Consider the following 22,399-nt stretch of genomic DNA (forward strand, 5'->3'; position numbering starts at 1 on the left):
ACATACTCCATGATCTCATTTATATGTGGAATGTAAAAAAGTTGAACTCATAGAAGCAGAGAGTAGAATAGTAGTTACGGGGGGTTGGAGGTGGGTGGACAGGGAGGGAGAAATGGAGTTTGTTTTACTTACTGATAAAGCTTTGTGAACTAATTTTATACAATTCATAAAATTTGGTGCCTTGTACCCAATTACTGTTTGCATGGGATCAAAAACATTAAGGGAGAAGATTCCTTCTTGTCATTTCAAGGGGCAAATGGGTCTGTGTAGTGTTTAAAGGACATTTGGTATCACAGACTTTTAGACAGCATTTCATATCTCGTGTGTGAATGCAAGTTATTCTTACCAGCAAGTTCTAAAATTTTATTGTAATGTCCAGATTCTTTGTATTTGTGATTGTTCATCAGATGGCTGCTTTTCAAGGCAGACTGTGTACCCCATTGCTTTTTACCACCCTTTTCATGTTCCAAACATTAACTCGGGCCTTTTCAAATCCGGCTGGGGGGCTACCCCTTCTTAAATGTATACTATATCCCTATCTGGGATTATATTTTATGAATGGAAGGGTTGCTTTTCCAGCTGGTTGGGAGAGCACAAATGTTCAGAAAAGGCTTTTTAGTCTTTATCAAAACAATAACTAATGCTGGGCAACATGGTAGAAGCCAAACAAAAATGGTTCCTCCTGAAGTGGTACCTTCGTTGGTTCTGAAGTTCTTTTGCACGAAAGTGTTGGGAAGCAGTGAACCTTTAGACTGTAAGGCAAGCCAGTTCACTGTGTAACATATAAAGGTAGTGATGCAAAAGAGAAGGCACAAAGACCCTGCCCCAGGCCTCCACACTCTTTCCCTGGCAGGTGCTGACTAGCATGGTGCCCAGTGGCTATGGAAGGTGCTAACTGTTTACAGCCTGCCTATTTTACTCCAACCTAAGGTTTCCACTGAGCTAGTGAGACTTCCCCAAAGGGTGTTTAAAAAGCTCATCACTCAAAGCACACTTGATAACTGGGTCCCTCAGCCTAGTTACTCACCAAATTAGGTGAAGAGGTGGTACCTTTGGGTAAAACTTGCCATGGCCACTTAGTTTTTTAACCAGGTAAGTATGCATCTCTCTGTTGGTTCGGATTCTTTTAAAAGACAGCACTAAAGCTGAAAAGCGCCTTCTAAATATGACTGTGAATTTAGTTTATATCTTACAAATTTAGTAGCATTCTCTTGATCTAGGGCTATGACTTTAACCACTGTATTCATGTTCAGCCCACACACCGCTCTCAATACACCATAGCTACTATAGCACTGAAGCAAGCGGTCATTTTTGTGGACTCTTTCCATACTTCTGCTGGCATATTTCATTTAAAATCTAACTAGCTAGAGATTTTCATACTAAATGTTAACTACCTAGGGCTGAAAAGTGACAGCCCTTAGGAAGAATGTTGCATTGGCAATGGGGAAAGCTGGCACTCTCATTTACAGAATTAATGATTTATCAAAATTTTGGAAATTGTAGATTTGGTGGTTTTATTTATAAATTTGTATCCCTTTGAATAATCAAGCCAGTTTAAATGAAACTGTACCCAACCAGCATTATGGCTTTAAAACCCAACCAACAGTAAACATTATTACTTGAAGCCAAAACATTAAAATTTGAGTGAAGTTTGGATTTTGCTTTTGGAAGGTAACATTTCTTAATTCTTGCTGGATTTTGATTGTCAACTTTGGAAATTTTTATCAAAGAAAACTTCACAATTATGAGTAGATCAGGTGGCAGATTTTAAGAATCTAAGTTTCAGTCCTATAAAGAACAGGAGGTGCTGGTATTTCTTGCCTTGGAAGTAGTCTGATGCAGATTTGATGGGTTAGCATCTATGCTATGGCTTAAAAGTTTCCTCCTTGGTCAGCGTTTGAGGCTTCATGGCTTCAAACCTAAGCCTTGCTCTCATATGTGACTCTTCTTCATCTTAATACTCAGTAAAATATAAACTTCTTAGAGCATCTGTGATCCCATGTAGACAGATGTGGCTAAAGGGTCTTGGCTCCTCCTGTCAGATAAGATCTATCAGACTAATACTCATAAGACAATAGTAGGGATTTTTTTAACATATAAAAAAAATCTAATTCCCGAACAGTTTTCTTAATGAGATTTATGCCAGCAGGGTCAAGAAAGACTATTTTGTCCTGTTTACCTTTAGTAAACAAATTGCTAGAGACAACATCTGTCAGCTGTAACATTTAGGCCATTTATACTGACCCTTTCCTATTCATGTCCTTTAATCCTATACCAGTTCCATAGGAGACCTGGCACATGAAAGCAGTATTTAAAAAAAAAAATGCTGGCCAGGCAAGGTGGCTCAGGCCTGTAATCCTAGCATTGTGGGAGGTCAAGGTGGGAGGATTGCTTGAAGCTGGGAGTACCAGACCAGCCTGAGCAACATAGTGAGACCCTGTCTCTACAAAAAATAGAAAAATGAGCTGGGTGTGGTGGTTCGCACCTGTAGTCCCAGCTACTCGGGAGGCTGAGGCAGGAGGATCACTTGGTCCCAGGTTGCAGTGAGCTATGACAATGCCACTGCACTCTACCCTGGGCAATAGAGTGAGACCCTGTCTCAAAAAAAAAAAAAAAGCCTATTGGAGTAAATCAACTAGAAGAAATTTGCCATGAGGAACCTATCTCTATCTCCACTTCTTTCTATGGCTACGTGAGTCTTTCCATTGCCAGTTCCTTACATATTCCATTTCCCCAAAACCGCAAACCCCGGAACAGTAGCACTACCATGAATTTTAGGGTCAGAAAACATCTATTTCCTTTAAAGGAAGCAGCTTCCTTAGCAGTATCACTTTAGTGCCTACTGCCCAGACTTATTTATACCTTGTCTCCTCCTATACATCACTGTCCTCTTTCTGCCACCAAACCTCAGTCTCTTCCAGCAACAATGCCTCCCTGGTGCCTGGAAAACCCACCTGGTACACTAAAATGCTATGCAACACCAAATGGCTTCTTCCCCCAGAACTACTCAACAGTGGAAATTCCCCAAGAATAAACTTCATGCTATGTTAACATCAATGTATGGTGGTTACAGTTTCCATTTAAAAAAAAAAAAAAAAAAAAAAACCACCTCTATTACAATCCATGTTTGGAGCTTGTTCCTATTTCTCGAGTGTGAAATATATATCATGTTTTTATGATTTTTGTAATCTTGACTTTTTACACCTTGTTTTTGTAAGAAGTTTCTTATTAAAAGAATAAAATGGCTATCTTTGTGTACAGTGTTTATTTCAGATATTTGTTAAAACACCACTGTTATTCCTCAGGATAGGAGCAAAGATCACCCTCCGCAGAAACTTAGGAAGTATGTATAGAACTTTACAGAACAGAGGCAATGCTTTAGCTGAAGCCTGACTGCTGACCAGAGAATGGAGTTCTGAGTGGACTTGGGAACAAAAGGAAACCAAGCCGGGAACGGGAAAGTGCCCATCTGAATCACATTTCAGCTGCCATCAGGACGTGTCTCGTGGTGGTCACAGATTGTAGGCTCTGTTTTTGGAAGGTTCGGGTACAGCACAGGATTCCATTTGTCTGCAATCAGATGACAGGACAACAGGTGGCATTAGGAATGTAAAAGCACTGGTGGGAAACTGGTAAGAGATATTTAGATCCCTTGCAACATCTGGAAACACACTTATCTAGGAATAGCCATGGGTTTTACATGCATTCTCTTTCCTACACTTAGTGAATAACTGATACAAATTATTGCTTCTCCCAGCCTCCGGACACTGCTGTAGTTAAGTGCTTACCTACCTGGCTACACCCCTGGCTGAGGTGCCATAAGGTCAATGTCACTCAAGTTCCTGGCCAGCCAAACTCCCGCAGCAAAGAGTCCCAAATTAAGGATCAAGTTCCTGGAAAAACAATGTATTTCATTAACTCTAAGGTTAAAGAAAAGTACTGGGGGGAAAGGCTTCCTGAAGTATTGATAACATGGTTACATGCATGGCAGGTTGCCCACGATCCGCAGGGGAATTTGGGGCTTGTTTCTGTGCCTAATAAGAGCAGGATCACCTATAAAGGTCAGCTAAACACCTGTTCGGGGCCGAAAAGTTAGTTTATGTGTTGGGGCCTCTTCTCCAGTCCCCTGGGCAGGGTGATGTTGTCTATAGATAAGCATCGCAGCAGAAAGCCAGCTCCTGGTCGAAGGCCTCGGCAGTCAGAGCCACGAAGAGCCCGCTATACTGGCAATATTAAAACACAAACCCAAAATACCCCGAGGGCACCAGCCTCTCAAGGAAGGGGAAATACAGGCGTATACGGACGCGAGGGCCAGAGCGGACCAAGCTCCCCGGGATCGGTTACCTCCGGAAATCATTCCTATCGGTGGCAAAGCGATAGACGCCCCGAAGCCAGTCTCCCACGTTGTCCGGAATTTCGGGAGCCTCACTTGCCGGGCCCGCAGTGCTCACTGCAACCCCGCTGGAAGCCATACTAGTACCTTCGGGCTCCACACCGGCCTCGCACGACACTCCGTATCGGCGTCCGCGGATCACGCAACTTCCGGTCTGGCACTTCCGCCGGCTACTGGCCGGCAGAGGGCGCCGTTCCCCTAGCTTGGTACGACGCCCAGGACTAGAATTACAGCCCCGGCTACACGTCCGCGAACTCTGCGCGGGGAGGAGCGCGGCCCCGGTAGAGCGGGTTCCCGGTCCCACTTCCGGCTCTCCAGCCAGCCAGTCACGCGTGCTCAGTGAACACTTAATTGGCTCAGGAGGGAGATGGCGGGGACGAGGCTGTCCCAGCCTGTGGGCGTAGGGGCAGATAAGCAGGGCAAGCGTACCTTTGGGGAATGAGAGGTTCCCCCAAAGTCTCCATCAAGTCATAGATCGCGCTGTCCTGAAGGGGGCACACTCCAAATCTGTCGTCTCGCCCCCTCCCCCAGGCGTGCCCCTGATCGCATTCAGTCTAGGACAGTCTTGTTCTGCTTTACCGATCCCTTCCTCCCCACTCACACCCGTCTCTGGGCTGCGCCACTAGCAAATGGTGCAGTGCTTCTTGGAGGTGTCGCCGTCCCCTGGTTGGAGGGTTCCGGGGGTCTTCCAGAGCCGGGAAAGGCGCTGGCCTAAGAAAAAGTCTTCGGGTTCCGAGTCGGAGGAAGAAGAGCAGGTGGAGCAGTGGGCATCCTCCCTGGGATCACGGGGCGTCTCCAGGCGGTATTGCTCCCGCCCTTTGGATGCCGCTGCCTTGTCCCCAGCTCGGGTCTCCTGCTCGGGGCTGGATCCAAGCAGCCCCGTCTGGGTTTCCAGGCTTGGACCGCCAGCAGCAGCGACAAGGGCTGTTCGGGAGATGGTCACGGCGTTCTGCGAGGCACGGTCCCTTCCTTCAGTTCGGTCGGGTCCGGTCTCCTCTGTTCCGGGCGGGTCAGAAACGCCCATCTCAGAGCCCAGGTTTCCCTCTCCCAGAGCCTGGCGGGGCGACCCACTGAAGGTAGCGGGGGTCGGGCCCAGCCTCCCGCCCCATCCCCGGGCCTTGTGCGCCGCCGCCGCCGGGAGTCCTCTCCAGGGTCCCCCGCCTCTCCCCGCCTCCGCCCACCAGAGGGCGGACGCGTCCCTCCCCTGGGAGCGAGTTCAGCGCTGCAGCCCCGACCGCGGCGCGGGGTGGGTTCGGGAGGCCCTTGGAGCGCTCCGGCCAGGGACGCGCGGTGAGAGCTGCGGGCCCCGAGGCTCGGGTCGGGGGGGTGCGGTGGGGGAACAGGGGCTGCTGGAGGGACGGGATGGTGTGGGACTGGGGCGATGTGGGACTGGGGCGAGGGTCTCAACCCGGGAGAACTCCCTCCTCAGCCCAGCCAAAGCCACCGCCCCCTCCGCTTTGATCTGCGCCTTCTCCCTTACCAAGGGACGCCCGCCCTTCCAGAGCCCCGGCAGGGCTCCAGCCCGCACCCGAGTAGCGGCTCTCGAAACAGCTGGGGCAGCAGGGGCTGCCCCCCGGCAGGGCGTAACGTCCCCCGCCCAGGGGCCCGGCGCAGTCCTGGCAGCAGAAGTGGTTCTCATGCCAGCGACGTCCCTCCGCCTCTGTGCAGCGCCGGGAGAAGATCAGCTGGGAGAGAGGGAGGGAACGGTTCATTCATTCATTCACTCATTCATTTATCCAATAACCACGCCTTATATGCGTTAACGCTAAAGCACGTCTACAGACATTCCCATTTGATCTACTCAGCCACTCGCGGACGCAGGGGAGGGCTGGTTGGCTTAGCCAGGATCCCCCAGATAGCAGGTGGCACAGCCCAAAGTGCCACCCGGCCGCCTGGAACCCCAACCCAGGGCTCTACCTGACATTAAGGGAATTTCTAGCATGATCAGGCACAGCACCGGGCACTTTAGCATACTGAGATGAACATCTGTCCAAGAGTCCCTGCTCCAGAGAAATACTGAGTCCAAGAAAATTTGAGGGACTTTGCTTGCGGTCCCAACTCCGCGATACTGGGGGATGCTTCGGTCCTGGAGGGTGTTCCCTTACATCCTGCCACTCTGGACCCTGGGCAGACACCGCTCCCCCGCCCCGTACCCCTCCTCTTGGAGCTGTACCTGGTCACAGGCGGGGCAGCGCGGCCGCAGCAACTCGGCGTGATGACGGCCGCAGTAGAGACGTCCATCGTGGTAGAAGTATACGAGGTTTATCAGGGCCTGGCCACAGGCCTGGCAGGCAAAGCAAGGCTGGTGCCAGCAGCGCTGCTCCCCTGCCCGGGCTGCAAACACTCCGTACTCTCCTGGCTTGAGCCGCTCCCTGCACTGCCGGGCGGGGGCGCTGGGCTGGTTAGGCTGGCGCCACCCTCTTAGCTTCCCTCCCGGCGGCTCTTCCACCTCAACCCCAACCTGTTCTCCCCATACCCTGACAAGCGCGCACCCACTACAGCCTCCATCAAGAGCCCCCAAACTTGGTTTCTTTTTCCTAACGTTTGCCAAATTACCAATCCCTAAACCCTGTTTTCCAACCAGAGCCCTAGAAGCTAGCCTCTTCTGCAGAAGTGAGAGGGCAGAGAATGGAGGAAGGGAAATGTTTGCGGGGGAGGCACTACGTACTTTCTCACAGGTGTGTCCTTCAAGCTTGGGAAGTACCAGACGGGCCACCCCCTGGCCCAGGGCCTCCTGCTTCCGCCGCGCACGGAAGAGCCGTAGCTCAGCCAGCTCCTCTTCCCCAAGGGCCAGGCAGTAGCGCTCCTGCAGAAACAGGCCTCCACTGTGACTGGGAGAGCCCCAGCGGACTGGGGTTTGTTGGAGAAAGGCGGCTTAGCTGCGGGGCCACAGAAAGGTTGCAGAACCTCAGGGAGGTGTGCAAGAGACAGCAGCATGGAAGGGCATTGAGAAGGGCGGGGGAAAAGAGCGTGAGGAAGTCCACCTCAGTCTCGCCCCACCCCCAGGAATGGTCATCACTCAGGTCCTGACAGTCCCACAACATTTAGCCCTGTCACCATATATTTAGGTCCTTTTCCCCAATGAGCTAGAGCTTAGTATTATTTCATATACTCCTGTCTTGCCTCCCCAATTGAATTGTAAGCCTTTAAGCCGGGCCCATGTAGGGCTTCAATAAATACTTAACCACCATACTCTCTACATTTGTACATTCCATGAGCTGTTTCAAAAGTTGTTCATGTCCATTTTCTCATTTGCTCTAGAGCTAAGCATTGTGCTGGGCAGAGCAGAGCAGATGCTACTGCACCCATTATGTAGATGTGAAAACTCAGGCTGGTGGGGAATGACTTCCCCCAACAGTGGCATAGCTGAGCCTTAAATACATGTCCTCTGACTTCTGGACGAAGGTTCTTTCCACAGTAAGTAAGGAGAGGGAGAGAGAGGCGCAAGCGAAGATGGGGAGGGGAGACCCACATCACTGTCCTGTGGAGGGAGCTGCTGCAGGAGGGTGGGAAGTCCAGGCCACTTGGGGGCTTGGTTGGTGTCCAGAAAAGGGGGACCCAAGCTGAGAACTGCAGGACTCTAAGGAGACAGGGTAGAAGAGGAGGAGCGGAGCTAGGTTTTTCCTTCCTTTCCCCTTCTCTCCCCCCTCCTCATGGCCACCTCTCCTCCAATCTAGAGCGACGTCTAAGCATGCCCCTCCATTTGGAGAGTCCTCCTTCCAGATCCTAACCGAGTGCAAGGACAGTTGATTCACTCCTGCCTCTCGGGTCTTCCTTGAGGGAGGCTGGGGACGCCCCACACCCCAAAACAGCTTCGCTTCTTATGCCTGAAACCACCCCATTCACTCCTGGGAGCCAAAGCCCCTAGAGTCTGCTTTGAAAACACAGACCACCTAGGAGAGGTAATGTGTATTCATGTGAATGAGTTTAAAGTCAAAACCATATGTCCTAAGGAGGTATAGAGACAGGAATTCCTGAAAAAAGAAAAGGGCCACAAGAGGTTAGGCACAAAGGCAGACTACCTCCTGGTTGGTGGAAAAGAAGAGGTCTGAAGGATAGAGGGCATGTTGGTCTCAGAGGAAGGGCAGGATTCTTACTACCTGAGCAGAGGTATCCTCAGGGTCCTCCCCTGGCAGGTGGCCTGAGTCACTGTCTGAGTTGGCTGCTGGACGTGGCTCCCCAGGGGTGGGGCTGTCCTCTGGGTGTGGCCAGCCAGAGTTCAGCACTGACATTGGTGGCAAAGTCTACCCTAAAACAATAAGAACATCTCCATTTATTGGGCCCTTACAATCTGCTAGGCAGTGCTAAGTGCTTTATAGGCATCATCTCAATCCCCTCAACACCCAAGTGACTTAGGTGGTATTATCCCCATTTTACAGATGGCCAAACTGAGGATCAGTGAGCATGAATGGTATGCCCAAGATCAAACAGCTAGTAAGTGGCAGAGCCAGGACTTGAGGCCAGGCCTTTCGACTCCAGAGTTTCTGAAGTTCAAATTCTGGGGTCTCCCAAGATTGGGCTGAAGGTAAAGGTGGCCCACAGTGGAAGGAGAAGGCACTTTGCCTTTCTGGTGAGCCTTTGGGCAAGCTGACCCTTCCCTCCTCACCTCACCAGCCTTAACTGCCCGCCTCCCCAGCCCCCGGCCTTATTGTGCACTCATTGTCCCAGTGAGCCTGCTTCCTCACAACTCCCCGCACAGGCCCGGGTTTTCCTGCTCTATAGGCTTGGGCCTGCCTGAAGGACCCCTTTGCCAGGAAGCCCTTCTCCACATCTCTGGCCCATCCCAGCTCCCCTTTCTATGAGCTCCAGAAGTAAATACAGTTGGTGCTCCAAGATTTAGCACCTAACATTTCTCTCTTTGTACCCTGCATCTCTCTCAGCTCCTCACCTCGTCTGTAAGTTCCTCAAGGACAGAAGAAAATCTTGCACTTCTATCTTCTATCTATAGCACCAATTTCACTGGATAATCCAAGTGCATCTCTTCAGCCTTCCTCTTGGCAAGTCCTGATATGATCACAGTATTTGGGGGGCAAAGAGTGACTCTTAATGTAGAGAAGAGATGAGCCCTGCCCTCAAGGAGCTCTTAGTCTAGTGGGTAAGACAGAGATGAAATCAAGTAGAGTGGGACCAGAGCTATGGGCAGATGTATATACACCCTGGGGGGGAAAATAACCAGCACAAACTTTTCCGTAATGTTTACTCTGTGCCAAGGACTACTTTAGATTTTTTAAATAATATGTTGCATTCTCACAATAATCCTATGAGATAGTTTCTATTATCCTACTGACAGTTGAAACAAACTGAGGTTAATCAACTTACCCAAGATCACACTAGAAGGCTAAGGGAAAGCTTAGGAGGAGGTAGCCTCTGAGAGCTGGGATAGATTCTTTTTTGTTTTGTTTTGCTTTTTGGTAAAGATGGGGTCTTGCTATGTTGCTCAGGCTGGTCTCAAACTCCTAGACTCAAGAAATCCTCCTGCCTCAGCCCACAAAGTAGTGGGATTACAGACGTGAGCCACCACCACACCTGGCCAGGGATGGATTTTGACAGCAGCTGGGCACAGGAGGGCCATCATCAAATCCCTGGCCTTTTTTAAGACCCAGCTTTGGGGTTTGGGCCAGGGTTTGGACCATAACAGTTATATTGCTTCCCAGCCCTAAACCCTTCCTCACGCCACCCCCTTCAAATGTCCTGTGCCACCCTTTCCTCCTTCCTGGCTCCACACCCACCTGCTTCCTTCCTCTTCTGTCCCTCAGGTCAGGTTTCCTGTGGAAGGTGGCCAGGATGGGCTGTTCACACTCAGGGCCAGGAGTAGCCACTTCCCTAACAGCTCTGCCCCTGCTCCAGGCAGCAAGGAACGAGGGGGAATCTGGGGCCCAGAAGGAGACTTGCACCCGCTTCCAGGTTAGCTTTAGTTTGCGTGAACGCAGAAACAATGCTCAGCAATCAGTCCCCTTCCCCCCACCCTCCTATCCCCCCACCAAGGGTGGCCAAACTCCATTTCCACCTAGCACTGGAACCCACCTTACTAACATGCCAGATTCCTTCCATAATTCCCCTCTCCTTCCCCCATTAGATAAGGGACAGGGCTGAATCACCACCCCACCCCAACCCCTACCCCCTCCCGCCACCACGCAGGTGCAACCGGGCTCAGGAGCTCAACCTCCCCAACCCACCTCTGCCCTGAAGGGAAGAGCACGAGAGACCCTAGGACCTAGGGAGGTGGAAGAATGGGAAGTTTTCCCGGGACAGTAGGAGGGAGAAGCAAAGGGAGTGCCCGGTCCTGCCAAGTGCCCTCTCGACAAATCCCCCAAGTTTTTCTAGGATTTGGCGGGGCCCACCTCCGGGGCAGGGACACGGTGTGGTTCCCGAGTCCGCTGGGGTTCCCTGTCTGGCTTCTGGGAGTTGAAGGGAAGAGAGGGGAGTCCTCTGGGGTCTCACCCTCGCTGCGCGCCGGAGTCCGGGCTGTTCTGGACCGACCCCGCCGTGGCCCCTCACTCAGTCCCCACCCGAGGCCTCAGCGCCAGCCTCTACCCGCCCTGATAGGGCGGCCCTTCCTCTCCACGCCCCCAGCAGCCCCGCCCGTCCTCCCGGGCCGAAGGAAAGCATTTGTGGGATCTCAGGGTGGAAAGTGTCTGCGCCCCCGCAGGCATCCAGCAGACACAAGCAGCCGCCCTTACGCCGGGTTCTCCACCACTGGCAGAATAGAAACGCACTGCCGCGCCCCCAGACCTTTCCCTCTGCGTTCCCGGGGCCCCCTAGACCCGCCCTCTGGTCTCCTGGCCCCGCCCCTCTCCCTGTGTTTCCCCCAGGTCCCTCCCCTTTGTCCCCAGTGGGCCCCCAGCCTCTTCTCCTCGCCTCAGCCCTTTTCCGGGGTCCCTCATCTTGCGCTTCTCCCTTCTGTCCCTTCAGGCGTCCTCCCCTATCATTCGTGTTTCTCCCCCCACCCTCTGTCCCGTTTCGGCTCCCCAGAGTACGCTCCACCGCCGGTCTCCTCAGCCCCGCCTCTGCGTCCCGCCCCCGTCCCAGGCCCCGCCCCATTCCCGCCAGGCTCGCTCAGCCGCTGGCCGGGAGCGCCCTCTGGCGTCTGCGCATGCTCCCTGCTCCTGACTGCAAAGTCCTCCAAAGGGACCTTCTAGGCTTGCGCACCGGTCGCCCCGCTCGGGTCCTCCCGCCCGCAGCGCCTCATTGGTGTTGCCGGTGACCTCCGACCCCGCGGCGGTGGGGCGGGGCGGGGAGGCCTTAGCTCCGGGCGGGCGGCGGCTGCTGCAGCGGGACCCGGGAGCGGGGCCCGGCGCCGCCCGGGCAGCGGGGCGATGTGAGTCGGGGCGGGGCGGGGACGATGCGGCTCCACCGAGGCCGCGTCGCGTCGCGCCGCGCCGCAATCTCCGCTCCCTCCCTAGGAAGCCCCGGGCGGGTGGGCGGTGGAGCCCCGGGGCTGGGGGCGGGAATCCAGGGACGACGCGCACCCCGACCTCCTGATTCCTTACGGGTGTCTAGAAATACCCCTTGACAGTCGTGCAGTCTAAATCTATCTCTGACTCCCAAACCCCACCCTCTCCCACCTCCACCCTGGGCTCTCCTTCGCATCTCTTGGAGCCCTCAGAATCCCCTCACTCATTCTGCAAATCCCCTGATTCGCCCACAGACGCACCATTCTCTCCTGGACGCCCCCAAATGCTTCCACTGCCCTGAAATTCGTCCGCTCCTTCATATTCCGGATTCTCTCCTTGCACTAACCAAAATGCCCAAATCCAAAATTCTTGCCCATGTGCCCCCCAAGCCTTCTCAGGCATTTTCAGTCCCCATAACCCCTTCTAACTCCTGCCCCCAATCCACACCTATCCTAGACCAGAGCCCCTACCCCTATCCTGCCTGATGTAATCCCCATCAATGGGCTATCTGTTATGTCCTGATATCTTGAAGAGATGATGATAGGAAAAGTGCAACTCCTCCCCCATCTTGCACCCCATAGTTCTTGGTTTCACATCCCTCCTACTTCTCCCATCCCTCCACGCTCATTGCTGGCTCAAGGCTCAGTATTTTTGCGACCTGTCTTTGGTCTGTGCACACCTCCTTCAGCCTGCTTCCACCTTCCGGAGTAAGCCAGAGGAAGGGAATGGGGGTCCTTTTACCTGAAAGTTGTCCAAGGATGCAGGGTACAGGGGACCCTGGGAAGTATTGTTTTTCCAGAGCAGGAGGGTGGGCTTTCAAGAATCTCTGGAGTCCTGGCTTGTCGACTTGTCTGCCTTGGGCTCAGATGCCCAGAAATTTTGGCTTATTGTTAACATTTATGTTTAAAATTAGTCCTTTAAGAGCTTAGGGATCAGAAAATCTATCAAGGTTCCAAATGTGAAATTAAAGGAGCTTGTCCCGGAAGAGGAATATGTCCATTTTCGTGATGTTTGTTTTATACACTTAACTCTAGAAGTTATTTAATCTAGAAACCCCACAGTTTAGAGACGGTTCCCCTAAAAACTAAGGCCTTGGGGCGGGAGTTGGAAGGAGTGGTAAGGAATTGACTTGACAGTCTCCCAGATACTTGATAGAAACAAAACTGACTAGAACATTGGTTTCCTGAATCTTCAACCAGTGCTCTTTCTACTATGTCATAGTCTCCTTTTGAGAAAGCTCTTTGTAGAGTTAAAGTTCTCTGCAAAGGTAAGGTGGTGTTTTTGGTTTGGGTTATGATAGGACTCAGAAGGGGATCTAAAGGTGATAGAAAAGGTTTTGGGTTATCTTAGACTTCAAATTCATTGACACTAGGAGAGTCTGTCCCTCTCAGGGACTATGGGGCTTAGAATTTGTGGTCCCTTTGTTCTTGATCTTGCTTTCTTCATTGGTGTTTTTGTCCCTTTAGGTCCTGGAACAGATACCAGGTAGGATGGACTGACAGCAGGTCAGTTTCATTAACAGCTGGGGGTGAGAATAGGTTTCCATTAATCTGTGGTCTCTGTCTCCTGTGCTAGGTGAGCCCCAGGTGTGTCCTGAGGGATCCAGGTGACTTCTCTGCAGACTGTTTGCCATGACACCCCACCAAGGACAGGGGGAATAAAGTGGGAATCTTCTTCATGCCCCTCCCATGGTCAGCTCCCCAATGGCCTGGGTGAGGTAAGAGCTGTGAATGGGAGTCCGATTTCTGGAGTTTCCCAAGTTGGGAGGAACAGAGGGTGCAGCTCACTGAATTGTCAAGGCTCTGTGTATTCAGCAGGAGTTGTAGAAGGATAGCTAATCCCTACAGACTCATTTCTTGCAGTAAGTTGCAGACCCTTAAAACTCACAATTGGGATTGGTCTATGTGTTTCTTGTTCCCTTAGGTCATTCAAGCCTGGGTTGTGTCCCCTTCATCCTAGGCACAGGCCTGACTATTATAACATATAATCCGAGTACCAGAATCCTGGAAGGAAAAGCCAAATAGTAAGGCCCCTGGTCTCCCCTTCAGATAAAGGGGAGCAATCCCAGCACTTTTGTTTTTAATGAAGAAATACCCAATTGAGGTTATAAAACTTGTGCTGTATTTCAAATGTTCAATCTTTTGAATGTATCTTTCTGATTATAATGTAACAACTCATTTGAAGAGGATGTCACAGAGAGAAATTTGAGGTAGATATTGGGATGCTGATGAGGGAGGAAAAAAGAGAATTGAATGAAGTGAAATGGGTGGGGGAGAAAAGGGAAAGGTACAGGCCAAAGTGTCTGGGACTCCCAAGTGACCATTTCTTTGCTGAATCCAAATGAGGCCTTGGGCTGGCACCTGACTCCGTCTGATGCAGATCTCTTCTGTGCCTCTGTTTATATCCGTGCTGTTCTTCTTGCCTAGGTCTCCCTTCTCTGTCATTACATGGGTCAGAATCCTATATACGTTTTAAGGTCCATGTCACATGTTACCTCCGAGAAGCTGTCTCCACCCTCCCCCCATCAGCATTAATCCTTAACACATTGTAACTTGAATTAATGTTTATCCAAGGTGTGTCTGGCCCTGGATTCAGAGTGTGAGTTCCTTGAGGGAGGATCTGTGTCATTCAGTCTCTTGGACAGAGTAGGTGATCACAATGAGGTGCTTTTGCCCAAGTTCCCCGGAGCAGGGCTTTTTGGAACTGACATGGTGACCTGCTTATCCCTTATGTTTTTCTCTAGGGCGAGCTGGCTGCTCTGACACCATGGGGAGCTGCTGCAGCTGCCTGAACAGAGACAGTGTCCCAGACAACCACCCCACCAAGTTCAAGGTACCCAGAGCCGCCTTCTCTCCTGCATTCCCAACATGGCCTCTTGGGCTCCATGTAGTGGAGTTGCCCCAGCCTCCCTATAGAAAACAAAATGATAGGTTGAGGTTGTGGGCTGATTTAAAACTTCTCTAGCTCAAGCCCTCTGAGGTGGCCTGAGGAAAAGAGGCCCAGGCCACTGCCATTTTTGTAGCTTTTAATACTAACGAGAATGAAGAAATGCCATAATGGTGCTTTTAGAGCATTTACTCCTGTCAGTATATTTTGGTAACTTTATATATACCTTTTTTGGAGAAAACAAGAAGTCTGTATTTGTGAGTTAACATATTTTAAATACTTAGCACATGGTCGTCAGCACTCCTCTCGTGTCTGCCGTTTGCTTTGGGAAGCCAAGGGCAGGCCCAGTGGACCTGCCTGCGCCCCTTAAAACACCTGCCTGTAGGAGGAGCCGCCTCCTCCCTGCTCACACTGGGGGCGTGGAGGCACGTGTTTCTCCCGCCCACCAAAAGAGGGGGCCCTCAGCAAGGTCATGCAGTTGGGGAGGTGGGAGAAGCAGTATGCATGGGTTCTGCCTTGAGCTTGACTCCCCAGGATCTTAAGATTTTGAATTTACAATTGAACCCCTTCCTCATTAATATCTGAGCCTTGAATGCTAAACCACAGGCAGTCTGAGGTCATCTAAACATTTGACCTTGGAGGTCAACTACCTCTTCTCTCACTGTCCAAATGACAAAGCTGAGGCCTGGAGAGGAGGGTTTGCCCGGAGGACGGCTGCGGGTCCATGGCACTGCTCCGTGCTTTCCCCAGTAATCATGTGGCACTCAGGAGAGTCTGGTAGCATCAGGTGAGACCCCTGGACCCCAGCTCTAGCCCTACATCAGACCGCCTCCCAGTGGCTCAGGGACCCATGCAAACGTTTGTTGGACTCACTCATTGACCCTTCTCTGCTGTCCCCTGCAGGTGACAAATGTGGATGATGAGGGGGTGGAGCTGGGCTCTGGGGTGATGGAGCTGACGCAGAACGAGCTGGTGCTGCACCTGCACCGGCGGGAGGCTGTCCGCTGGCCCTACCTCTGCCTGCGGCGCTATGGCTACGACTCCAACCTCTTCTCCTTTGAGAGTGGCCGCCGATGTCAGACAGGCCAGGGTGAGTACCAGGCCCTGCCCTGCCCTACCCTGGGATAGGGGCTTGTGCACCTGGGGCAGGCACTGTGGAAGGTACACTTCAGGGGACTGCGGGAAGTTGTGGAACTCAAGAATGGGCCTTCACATGCAACCCAGCCCTCAGATTTGACATGTGCTTCCCAGAGAGGGGTAGGGTCTTGGCCAATGGCACATAGCATGTTATCGCAGAACCAAGTGGACTCCCAGGCCAGTATTCTTCCTCTTCAGTCATTGCAGCTCCGGTCCAGTCCCTTTGTGGGAACATTTGTTGCTCAGCCCATGGTGCTCTTCCTCCCTCTGTTACTCCAGTTTGAAGGATTCCTTTGCCCCCTAAGTAGGAAGGCACTTTTCTCTGAGCCCCAGATTATATACCTTGGAATAACGAAAAGAAAGGTCGGGCAGGGAACTCTGGCTACTGTGGGGCCTAGTGGCTTGGGAATGAGAGATTTAGAGAGGCAGGCCTCCTGGGGCCCTAAAGTACATTTTAACTCTCAAGAGGTTAATCATTGTCCCCCATCACCTATGGGCAGTGGAGTGTGATGTATTTTCCCCCTCTCACCCCTGAAGCCAGAGGTCAGGGCAGGTGGTGGGTTATTCCATGAGGTCGAGGCTAGAGCCAGCCATGGCTCTTTGAAGGAGTGGCGTGGTCTGGGTTTATCTTTTAGGAGCCAGACATAAGCTCTGCAAAAGGAATTCTGCATGGGATTATGTTAAATGCAGTTTGGGATTATGACTGTGTTGGGTGGAATGAACAAGCTTCTCTGACGAGGCTGCCAGCAGAACAGTGAGCCTCTGAGGTTGTGTTTGCTGGAGGAGCCTCCCCTCCGTGTGTCTTATCCGTGGAGCTCACGAGGGTGAGTAGAGAGAGGGGAGGAAGAGGCTTCCCTGCTCCTGGGGATGTTTGTGATCCCAGAGGGGCTGCCCTAGGCCCCAACACAGGGCTCTCCTAAAACTCCAGGCTTTCCTGGTCTTTTCTAGCCCTTGACATATCTCGCCAGAATAGATCTTTTTCTTCCCTATATCTTTCCCATCCCATTCCTGCAAACCAGACTTGTCCTGTTCCCCAGCCTAATTGTATTTATTCTAATTGTGGATATGTGCACACGCACACCCCAGGAAGATTCCCCCAAGTCCCAGGTCCCACTGTTACAGAGGAGAGTGCAGAATCCCAGGCAGGCCCAGTACCCCGAGGGCATCTCTGGATCCCCCGAGTCACAGGTGCTTAGCCCAGTCCTGCTGTGCCCAGGACCTCGACTTACAGTTGGAGTTTGAAGGGCTGTAGGGCTGGCTGCATTGCGGAGCCCCTCGATTGTCGATTGTCTTGCCATATTTGTCCTTAGCTAGTCTGCCGTCTTTCCTTCCTTCGCGCACCAGCGTTTAAGCTCTGTGATGTCAGGGACCAATACACAGTAGGCATTCACTCTCTGGCCAGGCACTGGACTAAGTCTCCAGTGATCAAGCAGTGACCAGGGCAGACCCTCTGCCCTCAGAGAGCTTAGAGGCTAAGCAGGCAGAGAGCTGAGGGCTCGTGCCCCGGTGGAACTTATTTTCCTGGGGAGCAAGGGTGGTGGGCGGAGGAAGATAGAGGCAACACGTGAGGGGGAATGTTCACTCATCTGACACTATCCTCTTCTACTTCGGTTTTTAGTCTCTTCCCCTTACCCCTGAACACACACACAAAATGATCACACCTCAGAGTAATATAGCTGAAGTACTCACTCTTAAGATGATGACGCAGGGAGTGGTGGCTCACACTTGTAATCCCAGCAACTTGGGAAACTGAGGCAGCAGGATTGCTTGAGGTCAGGAGTTTGAGACCAGCCTGGGCTACACAGTGAGACCTCGTCTTGGAAAACATAGGAAAAAAATTTGCCAGGCATGGTGGCTCGTACTTGTAGTCCCAGCTACTTGGGAGGCTGAGGTGGGAGGATTGCTTGAGCCCAGGAGTTCGAGGCTGCAGTGAGCTGATTGTGCCATGCTCTTCAGCCTGGGTGATAGAGCAAGACTCCATCTCTTAAAAAAAAAAAAACCAAACACTCTGGTAATGGATTGTGTGAGTGTAGAGGCAGGAGGGTACCTTGGGCCCAGCTCCTCCAGCTCTTGGATTCTAGAGAAATGATTCTGGAAAGAATGCTCAGGATGAGGAGAGGCTCTCCTACCCCCTACAGGCCTGGGACTGGAGTTCAGGGACATTTCCTGCACTTTGTGCACCTGTTGAGCTCCTCTGGTCCTTCCCTATGGAGCCCAGAGTCAGAGGAGCCTCATTCCTTCCTCTCCTCCAGGAATATTTGCATTCAAGTGCTCCCGGGCTGAGGAAATCTTCAACCTCCTCCAGGACCTGATGCAGTGCAACAGCATCAATGTGATGGAGGAGCCGGTCATCATCACCCGCAATAGCCACCCTGCCGAGCTCGACCTCCCTCGGGCCCCCCAGCCGCCCAACGGTGAGGAGGTCCCACCTTCAGTATCCCAGTGTGCGCACGTGCACACGCGCACACACGCACGCACAGGCCTGGGAAGCACGAGCCGTGGAGGGCGAGTCAAGCAGGCAGGTGGGGCGCTGGCTCACCCAGCCTTTTCCAGGACAGTCGTCCAGGGTCAGAACCGCTCTTGAGGATGCGTACGTCCTGGGCTGGGCCAGTCGGGTGACTCAAGCTGAGGTGCTTGAGTCCTGGGCCTGATGTATCGACTGATGGTCGGGAAACAGACAGGAAGACGTTGGGTTTCCATAGAAACGGCACTCTAGAGCTCTTTTGCTTCCTTCCTGTGTCTACTGGGTCATGTCTGGACACCTTTTCCGGCTGCCGGTGCAGGCGTCCCTGGCCATGGCCACATTCCGGAGAGGTTCCTGCAGCTTCTGCCTGTTCAGGCAAGGAGTCCAGCCCGAGCACCCGCTCAGTGTTCTGCACTCCCTGGGTTGGCCTGTGGGGGACAGAAGAAATAGAAACACAGTCCCTGTTTGAGGAGCTTCCCTGGAGCTCACTGGCTGAGCTGGAATGAGGCAAAGGGATGGTCCGGGGATGACAAGGTGTGTTAGGTGTCGCAGGTAAGGCTGCAGTGGAGAGAGTGGGGAGGGGTCTTCAAGCTGAGCCTTGAGAGAAAGGGCAGGGTTTGAAAAGCAGAGAGAAAGGGAAAGGGTAGTGGGTGCTGCCAGCTCAGTGGTGCTACCCCCGTGGGGGCCCTGACGGTGTCTCCCCTCCCTTGGACAGTCCCAGACACTACACACGCAGCTGCCAGTGCTTGTCAGGTGGCTTAAGTCCCCTCACCTGGCCTTGTCTCCCCTGTGCCCAGCTCTAGGCTACACTGTCTCCAGCTTCTCCAATGGCTGCCCTGGAGAGGGCCCACGATTCTCAGCTCCCCGCCGGCTCTCCACAAGCAGCCTGCGACACCCCTCACTTGGGGAAGAGTCCACCCACGCCCTCATTGCCCCCGACGAGCAGGTGAGCACGCAGCTGGCCAGCCCCTGCCCCGTTTGTCTGGGCGGGGATGGCGGATGGGAAGGATGACCGCCTCCTCCCCATAAGGGAAGGGGAAGTAAATTGATAGGGTCCCTTCCTGTCCCTAGAAAGGGAGGCAGCTTCCCTGGAAGGTTGGGGGGACAGGGGAGAAGCAACTCCACCCCTTTTCCCTGTGCCACTCTCCTCTCATCCTGTCCCTTCTGCTCTCTCCCTCCTCCCTGCCCTGGGCCCCTCCTGCTTCACCTGGGCTCTTGACCCGCAGTCCCACACCTATGTCAACACGCCCGCCAGCGAGGATGACCACCGCAGGAGCCGGCACTGCCTGCAGCCGCTGCCTGAGGGTCAGGCACCCTTCCCCCCGCAGGCCCGAGGCCCCGACCAACGGGACCCACAGGTGTTCTTGCAGCCGGGCCAGGTGAAGTTCGTGTTGGGCCCAACCCCTGCTCGGCGGCACATGATGAAGTGCCAGGGCCTCTGTCCCAGCCTGCATGACCCTCCCCACCACAACAATAACAACGAGGGCCCTTCTGAGTGCCCAGCCCAGCCCAAGTGCACCTACGAGAACGTCAGCGGGGGGCTGCGGCGAGGGGCCGGCTGGAGACTGAGCCCAGAGGAGCCGGGCTGGAACGGCCTCGCCCAGCGCCGGGCTGCCCTGCTGCACTATGAGAACCTGCCCCCGCTGCCCCCTGTGTGGGAGACCAACACCCAGCAGCTGGGTGGGGAGGCCGGAGATGACGGGGACTCGAGGGATGGGCTCACACCCTCCTCCAACGGCTTCCCCGATGGTGAGGAGGACGAGACCCCGCTGCAGAAGCCCACCAGCACCCGGGCCTCCCTCCGCAGCCACGGCAGCTTCCCTGTGCCACTGACCCGCCGCCGCAGCTCCCCTAGGGTCTTCAACTTTGATTTCTGCCGGCCGGGCCCCGAGCCCCCAAGGCAGCTCAACTACATCCAGGTGGAGCTAAAGGGGTGGGGTGGAGACCGACCCAAGGGGCCCCAGAATCCCTCGGGCCCCAGAGCCCCTGTGCCCACCACCCACCCTACCCGCAGCTCAGACTCCTACGCCGTGATTGACCTCAAAAAGACCGTGGCTATGTCTAACCTGCAGAGGGCCCTGCCCCGAGACGATGGCACTGCCAGGAAAACCCGGCACAACAGCACTGACCTGCCTCTGTAGGGACGTCCTGGTCCTCACCACCCTCTGCCCCACCGTGACCCGCCTCACACTCCGGTCCTCTGAACCCCCTCCCCAGGGCTCAGGGTTGCTTTGCAGAAGCATTGAGGTGGGACCAGGTGCTTCCCTGCACTGGCCGGAGTCCCCAAAGATATGGGCCACTGAGTGTCCTGGTCTCCAAGCTGAGGAGAGAAGAGGGTGACCAGGCGAGGAGGGAGCCGGGACGTAACTGTGAAGGGTTCCCGTGGTTGCATTTAGCGCCCTCCATTCTGTCCTTTGTCTCGTCTGTCGGCCGCGTGTGTGTGTTTTTTTTGGTTGGAATTTTGAAACATTTTGTACCTGTTGATTTTATTTATCAGTTTATTTTTCTATTTATTGTTTTAAATGTATTTAACATATTTATTATTAATATAATTATTTTTAAATTCTGTCTCAGTCGATGATATCATCTTATGGAATCTTTTCTGGTGTGGTCGAGGGTGGGCGTAAAGCAGGCCTAACAGAGGTAGGGGCTTCGTTCTGGGAAATTTGGGGCGGTTGCGGTTTTTTCAACAAGTCTGTGATTATTTCTTTATCTCCTCCGAGAAGTCCTGGCCCAGAACTTAAAGTTGCCAGGATGGATGCTCTGCTGAAGTAAAGCGCCGGGATGGCTGGAGTCCCAGATGCAGAGAGAGGACCTGTGAGGAACACTGCCCTAATGGGATAGGACCTTGACCCTCTGGGGCTGGCGACAGGCAGGGGGCAGTATGGCCTGGGGGGCTGCTATGCAAGAGTCACCTTCTCCTTGTCTGATTCTGCACCCACTGGGCAGGCCCCAGGGCCACTGCTCTCCTTTAACACCTTGGCCCAAAGGCAGACACTAGATCCTACTTAGCTGCCCCCAGCACCGCTGAGTCAAGTCCAGACCTTTAAACAGGACTTTACTAAAAGCCCAGGATTGTAGCAAAAGGAAAAAACACAGTGTAATGTGTAACTAGATAATCTGCCTCACAAAGTGCGTCTCTCCCGGAGAACTGCCCTCTGGGAATGGACTGTTTGGGACTTCTCTACCCTACGCAAGGGTGGGGCCCTAACAGAGCCAGCACATTGGAGCCCCTGCCTGGAAGCCCAGGGTCTGAGGGGCTGCGCCCAGTTTTGTTGTGAGAGCTCCCTTTCTCTGTCCTGAGGCTGCCTCCCTCCCTCCAAGGCTCCATTTCTGACTCAAACCCTGTGTGGTTAATCTAAAGGAAATCCAGCCTCTGTGATAAGCCATTCAGGGCCTGGATGAGGAATGACAGCGGGTTTGTCTAAGACATAGGGAAGAGTCTTATCTCTGGTCACTGTGCTCTAGCTCCCTGTCCCATGGATTGAGCAGACCTATCCTCCTTCCCAAGGAGACAGGCCAGGGCTCACCCCACCCAGCTCCCTCCCCTCCCACTGTGCAGGGCACCACTGGCCAGGCCCCATTTCCTGGAGCCCCTTTCTCCTGAGTGGGGATTGGACCGACCAGCTTCCAGAGCCCCCTGACCTTGGGTGCCACTTTCTGTCAGTGAAATGGGCCATGAGGACCAGCCACAACAGGATGCGAGAGAGGCCCTTCAAGTCGGGCCCAGCAGGGTGCAAGGGGGCAGCCGCTATAGCCCTGGAGCTGGCACCAAATCCTTCTCCCCCTGCGTCCTTTGATCTACGGACCAGAAGAGTCACCTGCTGCAGGCTGGATTCATTGTACTTTTTTCCACACTGCAGTAGGGAAATGCTATCTTCTCTGCAGCCTACCCAGCCAGCTCAATTCTGCTTTCCCTGCTCCTCCTTGTGGCCTCCACGGTCAGGGGTGGTGGTCTCTCCAAACAGGGGGGCCGTGCCAGGCCCAGGCCTAGGGGCCCTGGCCATGTTGGCGCCTCGTGCATCTGTGCGGGCTCCTCCTTACTAGCAGGCAGACACTGTCATGGGGTGACGGAGGCTGGCTTGAGTCAAGACATCCAGGGTCTGGACCTGACTTGGCCATTCT

At 53.4% G+C, this 22,399-nt stretch overlaps 3 protein-coding genes across 3 annotated transcripts; 1 reads left to right on the forward strand and 2 right to left on the reverse strand.

Annotated features, from left to right (window-relative positions):
* Positions 1-3,249: 3,249 nt before the first annotated feature.
* On the reverse strand, positions 3,250-4,815 carry TOMM6 (translocase of outer mitochondrial membrane 6 homolog (yeast)). The gene is made up of 3 exons (XM_012640884.1): positions 4,345-4,815; positions 3,793-3,893; positions 3,250-3,570 (listed from the first exon to the last, which is right to left on the reverse strand). The coding sequence occupies exons 1-2, from the start codon at positions 4,470-4,472 to the stop codon at positions 3,797-3,799; spliced, it is 225 nt and encodes a 74-aa protein (XP_012496338.1). The 5' UTR covers positions 4,473-4,815; the 3' UTR covers positions 3,250-3,570; positions 3,793-3,796.
* On the reverse strand, positions 3,865-9,325 carry PRICKLE4 (prickle homolog 4 (Drosophila)). Its single transcript, XM_012640883.1, has 8 exons — positions 9,282-9,325; positions 8,494-8,642; positions 7,866-7,973; positions 7,062-7,199; positions 6,567-6,770; positions 5,874-6,078; positions 4,823-5,389; positions 3,865-3,893 (listed from the first exon to the last, which is right to left on the reverse strand). Exons 2-7 carry the CDS (start codon positions 8,623-8,625, stop codon positions 5,016-5,018), a joined length of 1,161 nt encoding a protein of 386 aa, XP_012496337.1. The 5' UTR covers positions 8,626-8,642; positions 9,282-9,325; the 3' UTR covers positions 3,865-3,893; positions 4,823-5,015.
* Positions 9,326-11,621: 2,296 nt separating this feature from the next.
* On the forward strand, positions 11,622-20,842 carry FRS3 (fibroblast growth factor receptor substrate 3). The gene is made up of 7 exons (XM_012640819.1): positions 11,622-11,711; positions 13,363-13,504; positions 14,531-14,619; positions 15,577-15,763; positions 18,063-18,224; positions 19,072-19,220; positions 19,501-20,842. Exons 3-7 carry the CDS (start codon positions 14,554-14,556, stop codon positions 20,413-20,415), a joined length of 1,479 nt encoding a protein of 492 aa, XP_012496273.1. The 5' UTR covers positions 11,622-11,711; positions 13,363-13,504; positions 14,531-14,553; the 3' UTR covers positions 20,416-20,842.
* The last annotated feature ends 1,557 nt before the right edge of the window (positions 20,843-22,399 follow it).

The sequence above is a fragment of the Propithecus coquereli genome, unplaced genomic scaffold, assembly GCF_000956105.1.
Source record: "Propithecus coquereli isolate 6110/MARCELLA unplaced genomic scaffold, Pcoq_1.0 Scaffold158, whole genome shotgun sequence".
NCBI lineage: Eukaryota > Metazoa > Chordata > Mammalia > Primates > Indriidae > Propithecus > Propithecus coquereli.

Bases quoted from the DNA above. Each gene is read 5' to 3' on its own strand.
- TOMM6 (XM_012640884.1), bottom strand. From the start codon at position 4,472: ATGGCTTCCAGCGGGGTTGCAGTGAGCACTGCGGGCCCGGCAAGTGAG. The intron at 3,894-4,344 runs GTAACCGATCCC...TTGTTTTTCCAG, and splicing joins GATAGGAATGATTTCCGGAG to GAACTTGATCCTTAATTTGG.
- PRICKLE4 (XM_012640883.1), bottom strand. From the start codon at position 8,625: ATGTCAGTGCTGAACTCTGGCTGGCCACACCCAGAGGACAGCCCCACC. The intron at 7,974-8,493 runs GTAGTAAGAATC...CTGTCTCCTTAG, and splicing joins CTGAGGATACCTCTGCTCAG to AGTCCTGCAGTTCTCAGCTT. The intron at 6,771-7,061 runs GTACGTAGTGCC...CCCGCCCGGCAG, and splicing joins AAGGACACACCTGTGAGAAA to TGCAGGGAGCGGCTCAAGCC.
- FRS3 (XM_012640819.1), top strand. From the start codon at position 14,554: ATGGGGAGCTGCTGCAGCTGCCTGAACAGAGACAGTGTCCCAGACAAC. The intron at 14,620-15,576 runs GTACCCAGAGCC...TGTCCCCTGCAG, and splicing joins ACCACCCCACCAAGTTCAAG to GTGACAAATGTGGATGATGA. The intron at 18,225-19,071 runs GTGAGGAGGTCC...CCCTGTGCCCAG, and splicing joins GGCCCCCCAGCCGCCCAACG to CTCTAGGCTACACTGTCTCC.